At 39.8% G+C, this 17,796-nt stretch overlaps 1 protein-coding gene across 3 annotated transcripts in view; it reads left to right on the top strand.

Annotated features, from left to right (window-relative positions):
* Positions 1-17,796, top strand: part of VCAN (versican) — a gene marked incomplete at its 5' end in the record, with an annotated part of 106,547 nt that overhangs the window by 63,669 nt on the left and 25,082 nt on the right. For all 3 annotated transcript variants that reach the window (XM_080679276.1, XM_080679278.1, XM_080679277.1), the window contains 4 exons: positions 1,416-6,629; positions 9,851-9,964; positions 11,757-11,870; positions 16,526-16,684. In XM_080679276.1, coding sequence (XP_080535402.1) covers positions 1,416-6,629; positions 9,851-9,964; positions 11,757-11,870; positions 16,526-16,684 — 5,601 coding nt within the window. The remainder of the gene's footprint in view (positions 1-1,415; positions 6,630-9,850; positions 9,965-11,756; positions 11,871-16,525; positions 16,685-17,796) is intronic.

Here is a 17,796-nt window from a genome sequence, read left to right as displayed (position 1 = left end):
AGATTTTGTAGAGTTTTTATTGATAATTCATATATGTCTGTGTTTATGTTGATGTATAAAGAATACAAGCAATATTGGTTCCCTCTCGACTGGGCTTTTCTTTTCTGACTGTCAGTAAATGCTAGATGTTGATCTTTCATATGCAGAAGGGAGCAGCGTCTTACAACAGGAACAGTCTCCTTACCGATGGGGATAGGTGTGGCTCCGTCATCATTTTTTCCCCTGTAAGCTTCTCAGGTTCAGCCTGAGCATTTGTGGCATGGATCAGGGCCAGGCTGAAAATAATTTTGCAACAGTATTTCTGGGGGTTGGAAGTGAGACTGTGCAATCCTCCTTGCTTTACTCTGTCTTCTGCATGGGTCAATGCACCCATGGGCACCTTTGCAAGTGGCTGTGATGCTAGGAGTAGGGCAGCTGTAGGGACAGGGCCCTTTCCCAGGACAACTGAATTCCACTCTAATGAGAGTGAGGGCCCAGAATTCCCTCCTTCCTGGTGCTTAGACAAGGACCTTTGCTGGTGTATTTCTGGAGGCAGAAAAGTTAACCAGGCTGAGTAGTTTGTACCCTATGGCAATTTGTGATCTAGGGAATGTTCTAAGGACATCTGTTATTAAATTATGCTAGTTCAAATGTTTAGATGTGACCCTTAAACTTCCTTTGGAGGAAATGTTTTAAAAAGAACTATAATAGACCCATTATCTGTCATGGCATGAAGGATAAAGGTGTAAAAGTGTGGAGGGCTCTTCCTCTCTTGTGCTTTCGGGAACTATCTGTGTGCATGCACACGGCGCCCCATCCCAGGCTTCCCGCCCTTGTGTCTGGGAGGTGGCTGCGCTTAGGCAGCTAAGTCCAGTTTCACTTGCTTTGAGAGGGGTGGTCACTGCACTGTGAAAGGGCTAGAAAGAAACATCGCCTCTAATTTTCTAAAAGGTCTTCTTTAGGACAAATCATGACAAGAGGCCAGAAGCAATCTCTTCTCATTTCCTCATTGAGTAAGGGTGTCTGTGCATCCCTTTACATGAAGGACAATAATCAATTACGTTTTCTGTATGATTTGGTGAAATTTTTCTTTTTTTTTTTTCAGTTCACACAAAGATGAATTTCCACATGTCACGATTACAATGTATATATGTGCTTTCTTGTCTCATTTTACGACGCTGCGTTGTTAAATGTGTTAAAGAGTTTTCATACCCTGTTTCTATCATCTTAAGTTGGATTTATTTTTCCCATTGTTAATGTAAAACAGCGAATCTGAAGACTGATAATTACGTGTAGAAGGGTGATTGTACTTAATGTGAAAAGATTTGAATCCTCCCTTGTGTGTGAGTGATCTGCCAGCCTTGCTATCAGTTTCTTCTGTCATACGCTGCCAACTGTTCTATTTAAGTATTGTGAAAACTCTTTGTTTTTTTCAGGTCGAATGAGTGATTTGAGTGTAATTGGTCATCCAATAGATTCAGAATCTAAAGAAGATGAACCTTGTAGTGAAGAAACAGATTCAGAGCACGACCTAATTGCTGCCATTTTACCTGAGTTAATTGACATAGATATATACCACAGTGAAGAAGACGAGGAGGAAGATGAAGACTGTGCAAATGCTACTGACGTCACGACCACCCCATCAGTGCAGTATATAAATGGGAAACACCTAGTCACCACTGTGCCCAAGGACCCAGAGGCGGCAGAAGCTAGGCGTGGCCAGTTTGAAAGTGTTGCACCTTCTCAGAATTTTTCAGACAGCAGTGAGAGTGACACCCCTGAGTTTCCCATGTCTGAAACGGAATCATCTACTGCTGTGCAACCAAGTGAATCTAAAGAAATAACGGAACCGCTTGAAATGACATGGAAGCCTGAGACTTACCCTGAAACACCAGAACATTTTTCAAGTGGTGAGCCTGATATTTCCCCCACAGTCCCATCACACAAGGGCCAAGCCACAGAGGGACCAGAATCAGTCTCAGATAAAGGTCCTGAGCCTGAGCGTGATAGTCTGGTGCTTGAACATACTGAACCTGTACCCACCTCTTCTGAAGAGTCTTCAGGAGATACTGACATCAACCAAGAATCCCCAGAAACGATCTTTTCAAGGACCACAGAAGTAACACTTGGTGAAGAGGCAGAAAAAACTACTCCTATCACCTATATTCCAAGTACAGGTTTAAGTTCTATGTCAGCAAACGTTTTGGAGGAAGTATCAGTCACATTAACAGGAAACCCCAGGCCTGCTGACCCATTGACCACTGTGGAAAACTGGGTAGGAATAACCCCTGGACAAATTGTAGAGCTCTCTGGGAATCCTTCAATTCTGATTCCAGAAGGCTCTGGGGAAGAAGAAGATAAAGATCAAATGTTCACTGTGATAACCCATTCATCACAGAGAAATACTACCAGTACACTGGTTACTTTAGACACTGGCAAAACAATGATCACAGACAACCTTTTTGATGTCCCTGTAACAGCCGTTTACTTGGTTTCTGAACAACCTTCTACAGAAGTAGTGCCCACAAAATTTGTAGAGGAAACAGACACCTTTGAGTGGGCTTTTAGTACGTCTCTTGAGGGAAAGCAAAGGAAAGGTGAGGAGGAGGGAACTACAGCTTCTACAGTTCAGCTACATATGCCTACACAGAGATCAGACCAGTTAGTTTTATCCTCTGCATTAGAATACGCAAATGAAGCTACATCTAGTGATTCAGCATCTGCTACCAGGAACAGTGTTATGTCCTTAACAACACCCACACAGTCTGAAAGGGAAATGACAAGTTCTAATCGTTTCTTTCCAGAAACAGATGTTTTAGACAATCTGGGGACACAGACCACCAAGACCAGCAGTAGCAGTCAACCTGGGGTTCAGGAAGGGCAGGCCACTGTGCCAGGTAGCCCCGTCTCTCTCTCTATGGAGCAGGGCTCAAGAGAAGCTGCCACTGACCCAGCAACCACCACTGTTCCTTCATTTTCATTAAAAGTAGAGCCTGAAATTCAAATTAAAAAGGAAATAGCTAGTACTGTGTCTCCCCGTGTGGAAACTATATTCCCTTTTGAGCCACCAGGACTAGATTTGAGTAATGTAATGGACAGAGAGGTTACTGAAGTTATAAGCCAAACATCCAAGGAAAGCCTTATATCAGAGGTTTCAGTTGAATCAAATCATGGGACAGAAATAAAGGGTTTCTCTACAGATTTTCCTTTGGAGGAAGACTTCAGTGGTGACGTCAGAGAATACTCAACGGTTTCTAAAATCGTAACAAAAGAAGAAACAGTAATGATGGAAGGCTCTGGGGATGCAGCATTTAAAGATACACAGATTTCACCATTGTTAATCCCTACTTCAGGCCACATCAATCACACAGCTGACTCAGAAGGACCTGGTGGCACCTTTGTCAGCACTTCAGCCTTCCCTTGGGAAGAGTTCACAGCCTCAGGTGAGGGCTCAGGTGATCAAGTGGTCTCAGTCGGTAGCTCTGCTGACCAAGTGTTTCCCAGTGCTGTGGGAAATGTTTTTGGTACAGAATCTCCATTTATTGACCAAGTATTGGGAGAAGAAGGTACTATTCAAGAAGCTGATAAGAGAGCCACCAGTTTACCAAGAGCAGAAGCTGAAGGTACTGGAGCTCTAACAGAAAAGGAGGATGTGAAGGTTGATGGCACAGTTTCAATGGACTTTTCCCAGATGACAGAGCCAACCAAACTGTGGTCCAGGCAAGGAGTTAATACTGTAGGACAAGAAATTGAAATCAAAACAACATCAGAGGAAAAGATTCAAGAACAAAAATCTTTTGAATCCCCCCAAAGCTCTGTTGCACCAGAACAAACAATTTTTTATGAAACTGAATTTCAAACCACAGATTACTCTATACTAACAACAAAGAAAACTTATGATGCTGATGAAGAAATGGAAAAGGAAGGCGTTTCCGTAGTTGACATGTCTAATCCAGATCCAGGAGCAAAGGGTTTGGAACCCTACACTACTCTCCCTGAATTTACTGAAAAATCCCATTTTTTCTTGGCGACTACCTCAGTGACTGAATCTATACTAGCTGGAAGTATAGTTACAGATTCATCAATCAAAGAGGAAGAAAATATAAAACCCTTCCCCAAAGCTATGAAGCCAATAATTAAAGAGTCAGATACTAGTTTATTTTCTGGCCTGGGATCAGGAGAAGAAGTTTTGCCTACCACAGTGTCAGTGAATTTTACTGAAATGGAACAAATCATTAGCACATTATATCCCAAGGCTTCTCAAGTGGACAGCTTAGAAACTAGCATCTCAAGTGATACCATTGAAGACGATGAGGGAATGGAAAATGTGGCAAATGAAGTTGGACCACTCATTTCTAAAACAGACAACATCTCTGAATATAGTGAGACAGCATCCAACACAACTTTACTAGAAATTTTAAGGGACACCAGAACGGAAGGACCGTCTTTAGCAACTCTCTCCTTCTCTACAGACACTGAACAGCCTCAAAATCAGACTCAGAGTTGGGAAGAAGAAATTCAGAATACTCAACCACAACCTACCACTGAGCAAATCTCTAACAAGAATTCTTCAGTAGCAGAAACTAGAGAAACAGCAACCTCTTCTACTGACTTTCTGGCTAGAACTTCTGGTATTGGAATGGCCAAAGGATCTGTTACACCCACAACAAAACCATCTGACTTGTTTCATGAATATTCCGGAGAAGGATCTGGAGAACTGGATATAGTTGATTTAGTCCACACTTCTGGAACTACTCAGGCAACCAGAAAAGGAAGCACCACATTTGTTCCTAATAGGCCCCTGGAGAAACATCCTGAGGATCCAAGTGCTAAAACCATTACTGTTGACGGGTTCCCAACAGGCTCAATGGTGCCACCTCTTCGTCTAGAGCAGAATGAAAGCTCCCCAGATCCAACTATCACAGTGTCCAACACAGTGCCATATAAGAGGTCCACCGAGGGTGCAGATAGTTTCCACCACCACTTGGGGGAATTTGAGGATTCCACCTTAAAACCTGACAGAAAAAAAGCCACTGAAAATATTATTATAGATCTGGACAAAGAGGACAAGGATTTGTTATTGACAATTACGGAGAGTACCATACTTGAAATTCTACCTGAGCTCACGTCAGATAAAAATACTATCATAGATATTGATCACACTAAACCCATGTATGAAGACATCCTTGGAATGCAAACAGACATAGACCCAGAGACACCGTCAGGACCACAGGTCAATAATGAAGACAGCGCTCAAATTCAAGAGAAGCACGAGGCAGCTGCCAACCTATCCTTAACTGTGGAACCATTTGAAGGTTCTGGTGACGCTCTTCTGGCTGGCTACACTCAGGCAGCACATAATGAATCCACAACTTCTGAAGACAGAAGCCAGTTCAGTCACATGGGCTTTATCTTCACAACTGGGATCCCCATCCCAAGCACAGAAACAGAATTAGATATTTTTCTTCCCACAGCAACATCCCTGCCCATTCCTAGTAAGTCTGCCACAGTTCACCCAAATATTGAAGAACCAAAAACTGAAGCTAAAGCCCTGGAAGACATCTTTGAATCAAGCACTTTGTCTGATGGTCAAGCTATTGCAGACCAAAGTGAAGTAATATCAACATTGGGTCATTTGGAAAGGACACAGGAAGAGTATGAAGAGAAGAAATATGTTAGTCCTTCTTTTCAGCCAGAATTGTCTTCAGGAGCTGGGGAGGCACTAATAGATTCTACACCCAATGTAAGTATTGGTACTGTCCACCTCACGGCTCAGAGTTTAACAGAAGCACCTCATGTGATGGAAGGATCGAACCCCCCAGATTACACAGATACAACATCACCAGCGTTGGCCTTTGTGAAGCTGTCCCCTGAGACATCATCTCCGTTCACTGTGCCCGTAGGCAGTGGAGCGTCTGAACACACAGAGAGCCCCCAGCCAAGTGCTCTGCCTGGTGTAGATGCTGGCACATGGCAAACGTCCCCAGGAAAATTGACAAATATTGAGGTAACTTTCCAACCATCAAGTGAAGAGTACATTCACATAACTGGGCCTCCATTCTCACCTCCTGACACAGAGTCAGAATCTTCAGAAGACGAAACTAAACCTAACTTTTTAGAACAAATGGAAGCTTTTCCCACAGAACTAATTGTTGAAGAAGGATCTGAGATTCTCCAAGATTCCCCAAACAAAACCAATGTTCAACTTTCTGGAGAAACAACCAAAGTATTTTCTAGTGTGGGAACCTCTGAGGCTGAAACCATTGTCACAGCTGCAGGTGAAATTAAGTCAGAAGGTGCTACACTGGGGCCACACCCTACTTCCGCTTCTGCAACCACTGGGACTGGGGCAGGTGTGGTGCCTCAGCCCAGTCCACAGACTTTTGAGAAGCCCACGGTTCCTTCTCTGGAAATAAACTCTGAAACGCAGGCAGCTTTGACCAGAGGGCAGGATTCCACAGTGGCAGCATGGGGACAGCAAGTGTCAACAAGAATTCTTGATTCCAACAATCAGGCAACAGTGCGTACTGCAGAGTTAAAGATTTCACTTCCAACACCACCGCTTTACCTTCTGGAAACTTCTAATGAAACCAGCTTCCTGATTGACATGAATGAAGAGTCAGTGGAAGGCACAGCAGTCTATTTACCAGGTAAGGTCACAACATTGATAAATCTGTTTCCAAATGTGGAAACAGTCCCTTGGTCTTAACATATGTATATCTATATAACTTTTATTGTGATGTTAAATCAGTGGAGATTTCTATATTGTTCACATAACAGTAGATCAGCACACAGTATTGAGTCCATAATGAGGGACAAAGGAAGCAAGAATAGATCATTTTCAAGCTTTATAGATGTTCCTTTTATTTTCCTGGGTTTTAGAAACAATGTATAATTGCACCATGGAAAAATTTCACGTTAGTGGTGTAAAAATTCATTGTCGTTTTACTCACAAGTATTGTTTTGTCATATGTACCATAGTCACACATCTAGTTTTAAACACAGAAACAAAATATATTCTTAAAAATCTTTTACTGATAAGTGCTATTATGATAATATCAAAATTTGTCAGGCCTTTAAAATTTGTCAGTAGTAAATAGCTCTAATAAACATTTCACATAGTTCATGCAATATCACTTATCCATTTATACCTTTATTCAATTTTCTTGCTTCAGGTAGTCCACACAATGCTTCTAACTCAGTGGGTATTCATTTAGTGTTTATTTGAGCTCCGTCAGTCAAGAGAGGATTTCTGTTTTTTTTAAATGAATGAATAGAAAGCATGAATTTTATACTAGGTCATATAGACTGTCTCATTTGATCGTCATGAAAAGGCTATACAGCACGTACAACTCTCCCCGTTTTTGAGAGAGGTTCTTTAATTTGCCAAGGGTTTCACAGCCACACACATTATGGAAAAGTGGGATTTGAACTAGATCAGCCCCATTCAAAGTCCATGATCTTTCCACTGCTCTTAGCTGGTTTCCTATTATTATAGCACAAAAGTGGATAATTGATACGTAATGATATGTAAACCAGAAATCTTAGACTATTCATTTTGTAGAACTTATTTTCGTTTTACTCTAGGCTAATAATGTTGAGAAGTCTACTGCAATGGTGTTTTCTGGAACATCATTTAAATAACATTTTCAATGGCATCCAAAAGTAACCATCACCACCTAGCCACTACCAACAAAAAGAAAAAAAATATCAGTACTTTAAGGGCTGTATTGGTTCAAAATAAGTTTTATTTTAATGAATATGCTTTACAGCATGGCTACACTTAGAATTCTTCTTCTGAACATTTCAATATTATCTTTTGTGCCACTTCAGTTTGTTGTGCTTCAGATAGAGTAAAATGGTCATAACATGCAACTTTTTATAAATGACTTGAACTGTTTTATGAATAAAATTGATCAAAGGTGGCTGATGAATTTTTGTTGTCATTCTATATTTAATCTGTAAATGATCAGCAAGTAATCTGGACAACATTTATCCCTTTGTAATTTAGTTATAATATACTTCAGGTTGGTGAAAATATGATATAGGAGTCATTGGTAATGTTGAGAGAGAATTAAGTTTGACAAATGAATAAGAGATGTGTACCAGTTATCCAGTCCACAATGTTTACCTAGAATTAGATGTTGCGTCTTCATTGCAAAACAGATTGTCACATGTAGTTAATTCAGTAACTGGACGCTCATATTGCATTGCCTGGTCTATCTGTTGCAGATTCAACTTTCAGAGATTAATTCAAACTGTGTACAGAAGAATAAAAATCATAAACATAATTTTTTTTCTAATTTAAGCTACTTTGTGTTTACAGAAAGACCCACTTTCTTGCCAAGCCCTTGTCCCATACTCTTAGCGTGGTATCTGGTGTCTGTGGAGGGAAGGATAATAGTGCATCACATTTATATGGCACATCACAGTTTCACCAAGCGCCTTCTCCTAAGTGTCATGTTGATTTTGCGCTAAGGGCAGTGTGTAGATGTGCTGTTGACTGTAGCCTCGTCATCTATGCAGAGTACTTTGAAAGGCAGAAGGCTAAAATGGCTAGGGAGCTTTTAAATATTTTTAGGACTACATGAGAAAGAATCTTAGAAGAATTGGGGTAGTTTTTGAAGTTGGTGTAAGCATCTGAATTAACCTATTGTTGAACCCACACATGCAAATATGAATTTGTCAAGTCTTTCTAGTAGTCTAGAATTTACTTAACACTCAGAAATTTGTTTGACTTTCCTATATGAAAAAGACTCAGTTATCTCCTACTACTGGCAGTACCTTCTTTGTCCTAACGTTCCTTAAGTTCATGTTTCATAAGTAGACGGTCTTCTTTTCATGTGTAATTATTTTAGGGTTTTGGGTCTTAAGATTCTTGAACATAAGTTGTAGCTCATATGTAACCTATTTATCACAATTATTTTGTAAAACTTTAAACTGTTATTTGGATTCTTGAACATTTTGAAACAGGCAACTCTAGAAAAATACTCAAACTCTAATAAATATAAGCTATTAATATAAAGACAATTATCCAAGAATTGTTACAGAATAATATATGTGCTTCAAAAAAGTGTAAAAGTACTTGCATTTGCCGTTTAAAAACATATTTTAAACTGTTTCTCCTCATAAATTTGTGGCTCTGGTCTTTATATTTATCTGCTAGGAGTGTTGATTTTATTTGTGTTTTAATGAGAAAAATTTTAATAAAAATTGGGGGTTTCGTGTTAGGTGAGGTTTTTGTGTTTGGGTTTGTTTTTATACAGTAGAGTTTAATCCATGTGTTGCTTTTCTTCAAGTATAGTCTAATGGAGTACATTTGGAACGTGTTTTTGGAAAAAGCATATTAATGTAGCAGAAGAGACTTCAGTGCACACTTTCGAAGAAAAAGTTTCTGAGCATTAAGTGGTAAAAGGCAATAATAATTCAAATGATGGTAACAAGCCAATCTGCTAAAAAGAATGCATGTTCTGTGTATCCAGCCATTTCACATGAACTAACCTCGTGTAAAAGAATACATTTCCATTCACTGTGCACATACGTGTAATCATTTTTGACTAAAATCAATTGCCATTATCATGCCAACTAAATCTGCAGTAGAATATATTAGTTGCCAGATACTGTGCAAAAAATATTGTTGAAAAAGAATGATGATTGAATCCTAGAAATGAATAGATCCAATTTGTAATAATTAGTTATGCCAAGAAACACTCCAGAGAGTAAAGTTAATGTTAATTTTTGTGTGTAGTATCTCTAAATTGCTACGGGAAAGCTTCTATATCATGGCAGCAATAAGTGGCATTTTATACTAAAATACACTGAAAGTTAGAGATGGGCCTAATTGCTTTTCTTATTTTCCTGAACACGATAGGACTGGATCGCTGCAAAACGAACCCGTGCCTCAATGGAGGCACCTGCTATGCTACTGAAACTTCCTACGTGTGTACCTGTGTGCCGGGATTCACTGGGGACCAGTGTGAACTTGGTAAGATGTCCTTGCCTGAAAGGGTGTAGTGCTTTTACAAAAGACATATTGGGGGGGGGTATTTATATTGCTTGAATCAATCAGAGGATTTCAGAGAAATCCATGTGTAGATGAATTATATGTTCAATGAAGTTAAAGTCATAGAGAGTCTTAAGTAGACTCTGGGAAATGGGGTCAGATGGTGACTGAATTCTGTTAATATACCCAAGATTCAGTGAAGCTTACTCAAGTCAGCTATGTCTTTTTGTGGATTTTACAGATAGGCTTTCTACAAATGTGAAGTTGCACAAATATTAACAAATTTTTTTTAGTGTATCCCCCAAATCTGAATATCAATAAATAATCAATTTAAATACAGCAAATTTTTCCAAAGCTAAAATGAGGGAGTTTAGCTGTAACATTTTGAGATAACTTGCTCCTCTGCTGTGAAATGGGAGAAAGCTGTCCCCAGCAGCCCGCCTGCTGTCCCCGCTGTCCCCAGCAGCCCGCCTCACCCGCCTTCACCTCCAGGAGGTACGGAGTGCAGGCCTCCTCCTCTCTTTCTAGTTCCAAAGAATATAACTGTGTTCTTACTGAACCAGTTCCTTTTGTTCTCATTCTTATTTAGATTTCCTTTTCTTAAAAAAAAAAGACTCCATTTAAAAAATATTTTTATTGATTTCAGAGAGGAAGAGGGGGAGAGAGAGATAGAAACATCGATGATGAGAAAGAATCATTGATCGGCTGCCTCCTGCAGGGCCTGAGCTGGCAACCCGGGCATGTGCCCTTGACCGGAATTGAACCTGGCACCCTTCAGTCTCCAGGCCAATGCTCTATCCCCTGAGCCAAACCAGCTAGGGCAAGACTCCATTTAAATTTGGCTAATTGTAGACCTTATCTCTGATGAAAGAAATGATGGAATATAATATCAGTCAGGTGCTTCTTTTAGAGGTACCAGGATGCTTTTCTCTTAATGACTGAGTAAAGAAGGCTCACAGAAATATTGGGATAAAATCTCCAACATTCATATTGAAAGAGTGCTTGTCTTAAAATCATAGCTCAGGAGTTGTACCTCATACTCTAGTTGAGTGATTCTGAGACTTTAGTGTGCATCGGAGTCACCTGGAGGGCCAGGTAAATACAGATGGTTGTTACCCCAGCCCCAGTGTCGGATTCAGTAGATTGTGCCTGGGGGTGTGCATTTCTACCATTCTCAGTTGATGCTGCTGTCGCTGCTCCCGGGACCATACTCTGAAGACAACTGCCCTGGGCAGCTGGCATCTATGGGATGTTTGAAAGCCAAGGAGTAAAATTATGACTGTGTCCAAAGAAGGCGACCATCGCAGAGTGAAGGATATATTGGAGAGGGAAGGGCCCAGGGCTTGGGAGGCCTGCCAGGTATTTTCAGTATTTCAGGAGTGAGGAAATTGGAGCATGAACCAGGATAGGGAGTGGGTAGGCCAGATTAAAACTTGATCCCTTTTAGGGCTCATGTGACTCACCTAAAAGAAATGGACACAGTGATCCTCCTCTAAATTGTTGAAATTTTCTTAAGAGTTTCCAGATATTTAGCAAATAAAAATATAAGAAGATCAGTTAAATTTTAATCTTAGATTTAAAAAAGAATAATTTTTCACTCTAAGTATGTCCTAAATATAAAATGGGGCATATTTATACTAAAAAGCTTTTTCTTTTAAATCTGAAATTCAAATTTAACTGGCTATCTTGTATTTTATCTAGCAACCTCACAGTAACTAGAATCCTTTGATTGTTTTTGAAAGTTCTTTTGTGGCCTTTTATGATTTTATTTCAGATTTTGATGAATGTCACTCTAACCCCTGTCGCAATGGAGCCACATGCGTTGATGGCTTTAATACGTTCAGGTGCCTCTGTCTTCCCAGCTATGTTGGTGCACTTTGCGAGCAAGGTAAGAGCTATTGCAACATTTGTAGGATGAACTTTATTGATACTTCACTTCTAATGTTACTTCTAGATAGTCTTTTGTCATAATGACTTGGATATTTTTAGTCATTTGGCCATACTACATATTCTTTCCTGCAGAGGAAATTCACAGGTTTCCTAAATACATTAGGTTTCCTTACGTGTCCATAGTTCACAACACCTGAACAATAGTGCTGACTTGATCATTTTTATTTCACTGTTAGGATGCAATTGCAGACAGGCACACTGAGCAAATTTAAAAACATCTGGCCAACAAAAGGAACATTGCTATATGTATTCTTCCAAAGGACAAATTAGGAATAGACCTTAATCCATGTTCATGGTTTGTTCCAAGTAGTATTGAATTCAATGTTAGTTGCCTTTATTTTCTCCCCCTACGCACTTGAGACTCAAGGGACTTATTTTTCATAGTCAATCATCTCTGGAGAATGAGTTTATATAGTTGTTAGAACACATTGACTTGGACTTGGCAAACACTACATAAAAGATATTGTGAATCTGCTCAACAGGGAATTTTCCTACTGAAGAAGCATTTACTTTTTCTGAATGAAAGAAAGGCCTATGTTCATGATGGCTTAAATCTCCTGATCCCTGTAATTTGCGTTTTATGGCCCACCTGAGAGTACATGTTAGGTGGTTAATAGTAACATTTCTTAGTCCACGCATCAGGAACAGATCGCATGCTCAGCACACTAAGCTTTGCAACGCCAGTTTCCTCTACTTAAAGTCATACAGTGATTTGGCTTTGACAAAAGTGCGTAGTGCCAAACTTCCATTCCAACAGACAAAATGAAAATGTATTAAACACTCAGATACATTGGTATAGCCCTACATTAACAGCGTTAATCCAGACATCACCACAATTAAAAAACAGAACTAAAAGGAGCCTGTATTAAACTGCCAATCGAAGGGGATAGCTGATGGCTGAGTTTTTAGATTTTTTTCCTTTTCTCTTCATTGCAAAGGAGGAATCTATTTATTTTAGAATTTTAAAAGGTAAATATGCAAACTGACCAAGCAATTTCTCACTGTTTCCCTTCTTAGATGAAAACAGTGAGAAAAATGCTATTTGTTAAAGAAAACAAAGGGTGATATACTTGAGTTATTAAAATTTGTTTAAATGATTCTTGCTCCATTTATTCTAAATACAAGGAGCAATTCAAAAAATCATTTGTTCAACCGGTGTTTATGGCGCACCCACTGTTTTCAAGGCACTGTTCTGGGCACTGGAGAGAGAGCTCTGAACAGCACAAACACAGCCTTGATCTTGGCGACTCAGCATAATTCTTGTCAGAGAGTAAAAAGATATACTACTTGTGGGATACTTTATAGTTTATCAAATGCTTCCAGGTACATCATTTCATTTAGTTGACACAGTGTTTCTATGAGTAAATGGGTTAGAAATTGAGGCTCAGAGAGAAACAGGTGTATGTGTTCAAGGTCACACAGCTAGTAAACGCGAGTGGGGAAAACGAACCTAAGCTGCCTTTGAAAGCCTAGGTTTTTCTCAATATCTTTACCCTTCTAAAGTAACTCTCCCAGATAAGCATTTTATTTAAGTCTGTACGTGATGTGGTAACACATCCTTGAGAGGGACTTTGGGGCCAGTTACCTTTTTCATCTCTTTAAAGGAATATCAGAAAGAAAGGTTTTGGGTTTTCTCTCATTTCCGGTGCCACCTAACTTCCAGGTGCATTCTCTGCTTTCTTACAGTGAGTTAAACTTTCATCCACATGATTAGCAACATTCATCCCGGTCTGTTTAGCAAATGCAGCTGTGCTCCTGTGATTTATTGGCAGGACTCTGAAGGAGTTTTTCTGCTCTTTTCAGGTTGCCTAAGAGCAAATGTTTTCTTCATTCACAGCAGCATTGTTGTCTAAACAGTTTTCTGTCCAAATTCAGTGATGACTGTGTTGTTGTTTCTTCAGCTGACCTTTTCTGTTCTCTCATTAGTAACATCCCAACTCCCAGTAACTCTGGAACCGGGGCTGCAACTTGGTGGAATGATAACAGATTTGAGACCTGGAAGGGCGTCTTAGAACCGTGGAGAGAGGATTCTGTGCACATAGGTGGCCCCCGCTAAAGTCAGGGACATAGCTTGCCAGTGAGAAGTGCCCAAGTGTTGACAACTTCTTAAGACTTGACAGCTCTATGTCAGAGCTGTTGAAAACGTTGCCTGCATATCATAAGGCGAATTGATTTTTTGTGTGAGATTGTTTGAATGATCGTTTTGTGTTCCGTGACCATGAGCAGGAGTTGTCATACGCTCCCCCAACCCAATCCCAGCCTGCACAGCACAACAAAAATCTGGGACTTTTTAATGCAACCTATGCATCATAGGAGTTTTAAAACATAAGTATTTTCATGTCAGATGAATTTTAAGACTGTGTCATCCAAAAGAGTTTCCTTTTAAGAAATGAAATGTGTGTTACATTGTTTTTAGGTAAGATAGGATAAACAAACAGACTGCTTCTGATACTTGCTTTCAGAAGAGTATGATCATGTATGTTTTTTTTGGGTTAAAGGAAATATAGTGGTAATCTATTTTAATGATAAAAGATAAAACCAGACGAAAGTCACTTGGGTTAATAGAAGATAAGAAAGAGCGTATAGAAGAATTTTTTTGTGATGCGTTATTCACAAAAAAATAAATAAATTAGGAACCCTCCAGAATTGTAAGCTGTGTGTCTTGAAATAAATGATGATTTCCAAGGATAAGGAATGCTATGCTATGCTATTATAATATCACATTATTGACTTTGGCAGTAAGAATGTCCTAAAAATTTTCCCAGTTCTCCTCCCCTCATATATGAAGATCGGTTTCTTCCCCACCTCTCACAGCTCAGCTCTGAGTTCTTGCACGAGATTTCCCCAAAAAGAAAATGACTGCATCCAAGTAACACAATATGCTTCATTCTTGGGCACTGCATGCTACTTTCATTCCGAGTGAGCAGGCTGTGTCTTGAGTCCTTTCCCAAGCGATTTGGTGGTCGCCATACAGCACTTGAATAAAACGCAAAGCTTCCAGTGCACATGATTTAAATCAATTAGTCAGCTGGCTGTAACTAAACAACAGGCCAGTTAGACTAAACTGAGCTAAAGACTGTTCTCAGAGATCAGTTGCATCTGTTGTATGATTATGGCCTAAATCACTGAAGCCAGGGAAAAATAAATTTAATCTCTCAGGCCACAGGCTTTCCCACAATTGTGGAGAGAGCAGTAAAGGGAGTGACAATCTGACTTTCGATTTGGCCACCAAGTCTGGTACGTAAAACAAGCATTTATTTCATGGAGCAGGGTTTTGTTTTCTTCATAGATCAGTAAAGTGAGGGGCGGAATGGATGGTCATTAGGTAATCTAGAAAGTTTTCTTGGTGCTTAAAATGCTACGGCCTTTACAGTTTTGTTAGTTTTTGCATGTAACTAAACATATTTGTGAGAATTGTTTTGTGGAAATAAAAAATCATTTCAATTAATTATGATTAAATACAGAATTTATCCTCATTTGCCAGTGGGTGAGTCTGAGGGAACATTACGACTGGAAATGCAGGGCTATGAGTAAGGCTGCTTTCCTATGGAAACACATCAAAACTGGCAATCTAGGAAGAAGAGCTGACACTCACTGCCAGTGTATAACATAGACATATTGGAAAAATATTTTCATCCTACCGGAATACTGGTTATAGTCTGCTTGTTGTGAAAGAGGAAAAAACATATATATATATATATGGCTTAGTGGAATACTGGGAATGAAGTTAAAGAACTCAGGTTTTATAATTCTCAATAAACTTAAAATCCGGATGCATTTGCACTTGCAGTTACCTATATTCCTGCTCCTTTTGGGAAGAAGGCACACAGCCTTAGCTGTATCCCAGAAGTTGCCCACTGATGGAGAATTTCTATCTCTTTGTAAATCTTACCTGGCCAGAGACTGGCCACCAGCTATCTCTGTGGGAAGTGGGAAAGGACTGCTCCTACTTCCAGACATTTGAAGTCCTCATGTAAGCATCCAGAATCCTACTCGCCAAATTCTTATTACTAAATGATGCTCTTTAGAAAAGTTGCATTGGTAAGGAATTAGCCCCAACTGCTTCACCAGTAAGTCAGTAGACACTGCGGCCTAAGAGGTTTGGCTGGCCTCTCGTCCAGTCTTCTCTCCTGCTAACGCTGGCTCTAAGAGAGGACATTGCGGTTAGATGCTGGCTTTTCAGTCCAAAGATGCACAGTAAGTTCTCACTTCATGTTCTCCATAGGTCCTGAGACTTTAAGTGAAATGATGTCTTTATTTCAGGTTAGTGTGTCAGGCCTGTGTCTAACCATAGGCTGACTGTTATAAACAACAGTTAAGTTCCTACAGCATCCCATCTATGTTATAACAAAATGAAGTTGAACAGAACAACAAGATCTTATTCGAGGACCTGCAGTACAGCCATCCCCTTGGCAGGAATCACTCGGTCTCTCTTTATCATAATTTTTTGTCATCATGCCAGATTTTATGGATCCGTTACTGCAGGGATGTTGCATTGATATTGCCTTGGGTCTTCAGTTAGCACTTGGATCAGCGAGCCAATTTTAGATGACGTAAGTGTGTTTAAGAAGCCTCTGCCTTATTTCTTCCCAGACACCGAGACATGTGACTACGGCTGGCACAAATTCCAAGGGCAGTGTTACAAGTATTTCGCCCATCGACGCACGTGGGATGCAGCCGAACGGGAATGCCGTCTGCAGGGGGCCCATCTCACCAGCATTCTGTCTCACGAAGAACAAATGTTTGTGAATCGTATGTACCAAACATACCCTGGTTTCCTGAAGCTTCATTCATTCTCACCACCTTCTTAGCTTTCTCTCCCATCTAACTAAAAAGAACAAGTAGCTTTCTCAGTTGTGATTCCACTTACTAAATCCTTCATCTATGAACTACTTAAAATCATGTATCTGGGATGAGTCCCCCATTTGGGGGAATAACATAGGAAGGCACTTCTTGGTTGGCCTGCAATAAGAGGTGAAACAGCATGCTATTTGATCAGTTTTTTACTTACAAAAATGACTGCATCTTATGGTGCAATCTAATTCTTCTGATGGTTACCTTCATAGGCTCTATTTAGAACATATGCATATGTTGTCTAAAGTTAAAGAGAAAATTGCTTTCAGTTATTTTTGTCCCACTAATTCAAACTGAATTGCTAGTAGAACCTTATTCTTATCCCCTGTGTATAATTAGTTCTCATCCAAGATTCTATTATTTTAGACCATAGCAAGTGGACTTCATATTAAGAACATGAATAGACAGAGAAAATGCTAATGAAACTTACTACCTAAGCTGTTTACTTACTCTTTAAACTATAGCAAAGAGGAGGGCAGCTAGCTTTCATGTAACAAATATGTAGACTTTTTTTTGCTCATGAGACATTATTTGATGCTCAGTTAAATATGTTCTCATGATGCCTCCTATCTTTTAGAAACATGATTGCTAATTTACAATCTGGATAGAGGTTCACCTAACTTATTTGCATGGTATGCTTGCCAGTGACTCATCTTATGGTGAAAGCCATTAATTTTGAGGAAATTTTGCAGGACTGTCTGGTCTAGATATTCACTGTCTAAACTGCTTTGAGAAGAAACATGTGGCTTTCAAAGTGAGGCTAGCATGGGTAAGATCTGTCATGTTTTATTGGGCCACTGAACTTTTGCCAATGGTGTAACTTTAAAAAATATATATTTTTATTGATTTCAGAGAGGAAGGGAGAGGGATAGAAAGATAGAAACATCAATGATGAGAGAGAAACATCATCAATTGTCTGCCTCCTGCACGCCCCCTAATGGGGATCAAGCCCAAAACCCAGACATGCACCCTGACCAGAAATCGAATGGTGACCTCCTGGTTCATAGACC

The sequence above is a fragment of the Plecotus auritus genome, assembly GCF_963455305.1.
Source record: "Plecotus auritus genome assembly, chromosome: 7".
Taxonomy (NCBI): domain Eukaryota; kingdom Metazoa; phylum Chordata; class Mammalia; order Chiroptera; family Vespertilionidae; genus Plecotus; species Plecotus auritus.
This window is presented reverse-complemented; position numbering and strand designations above follow the sequence as displayed.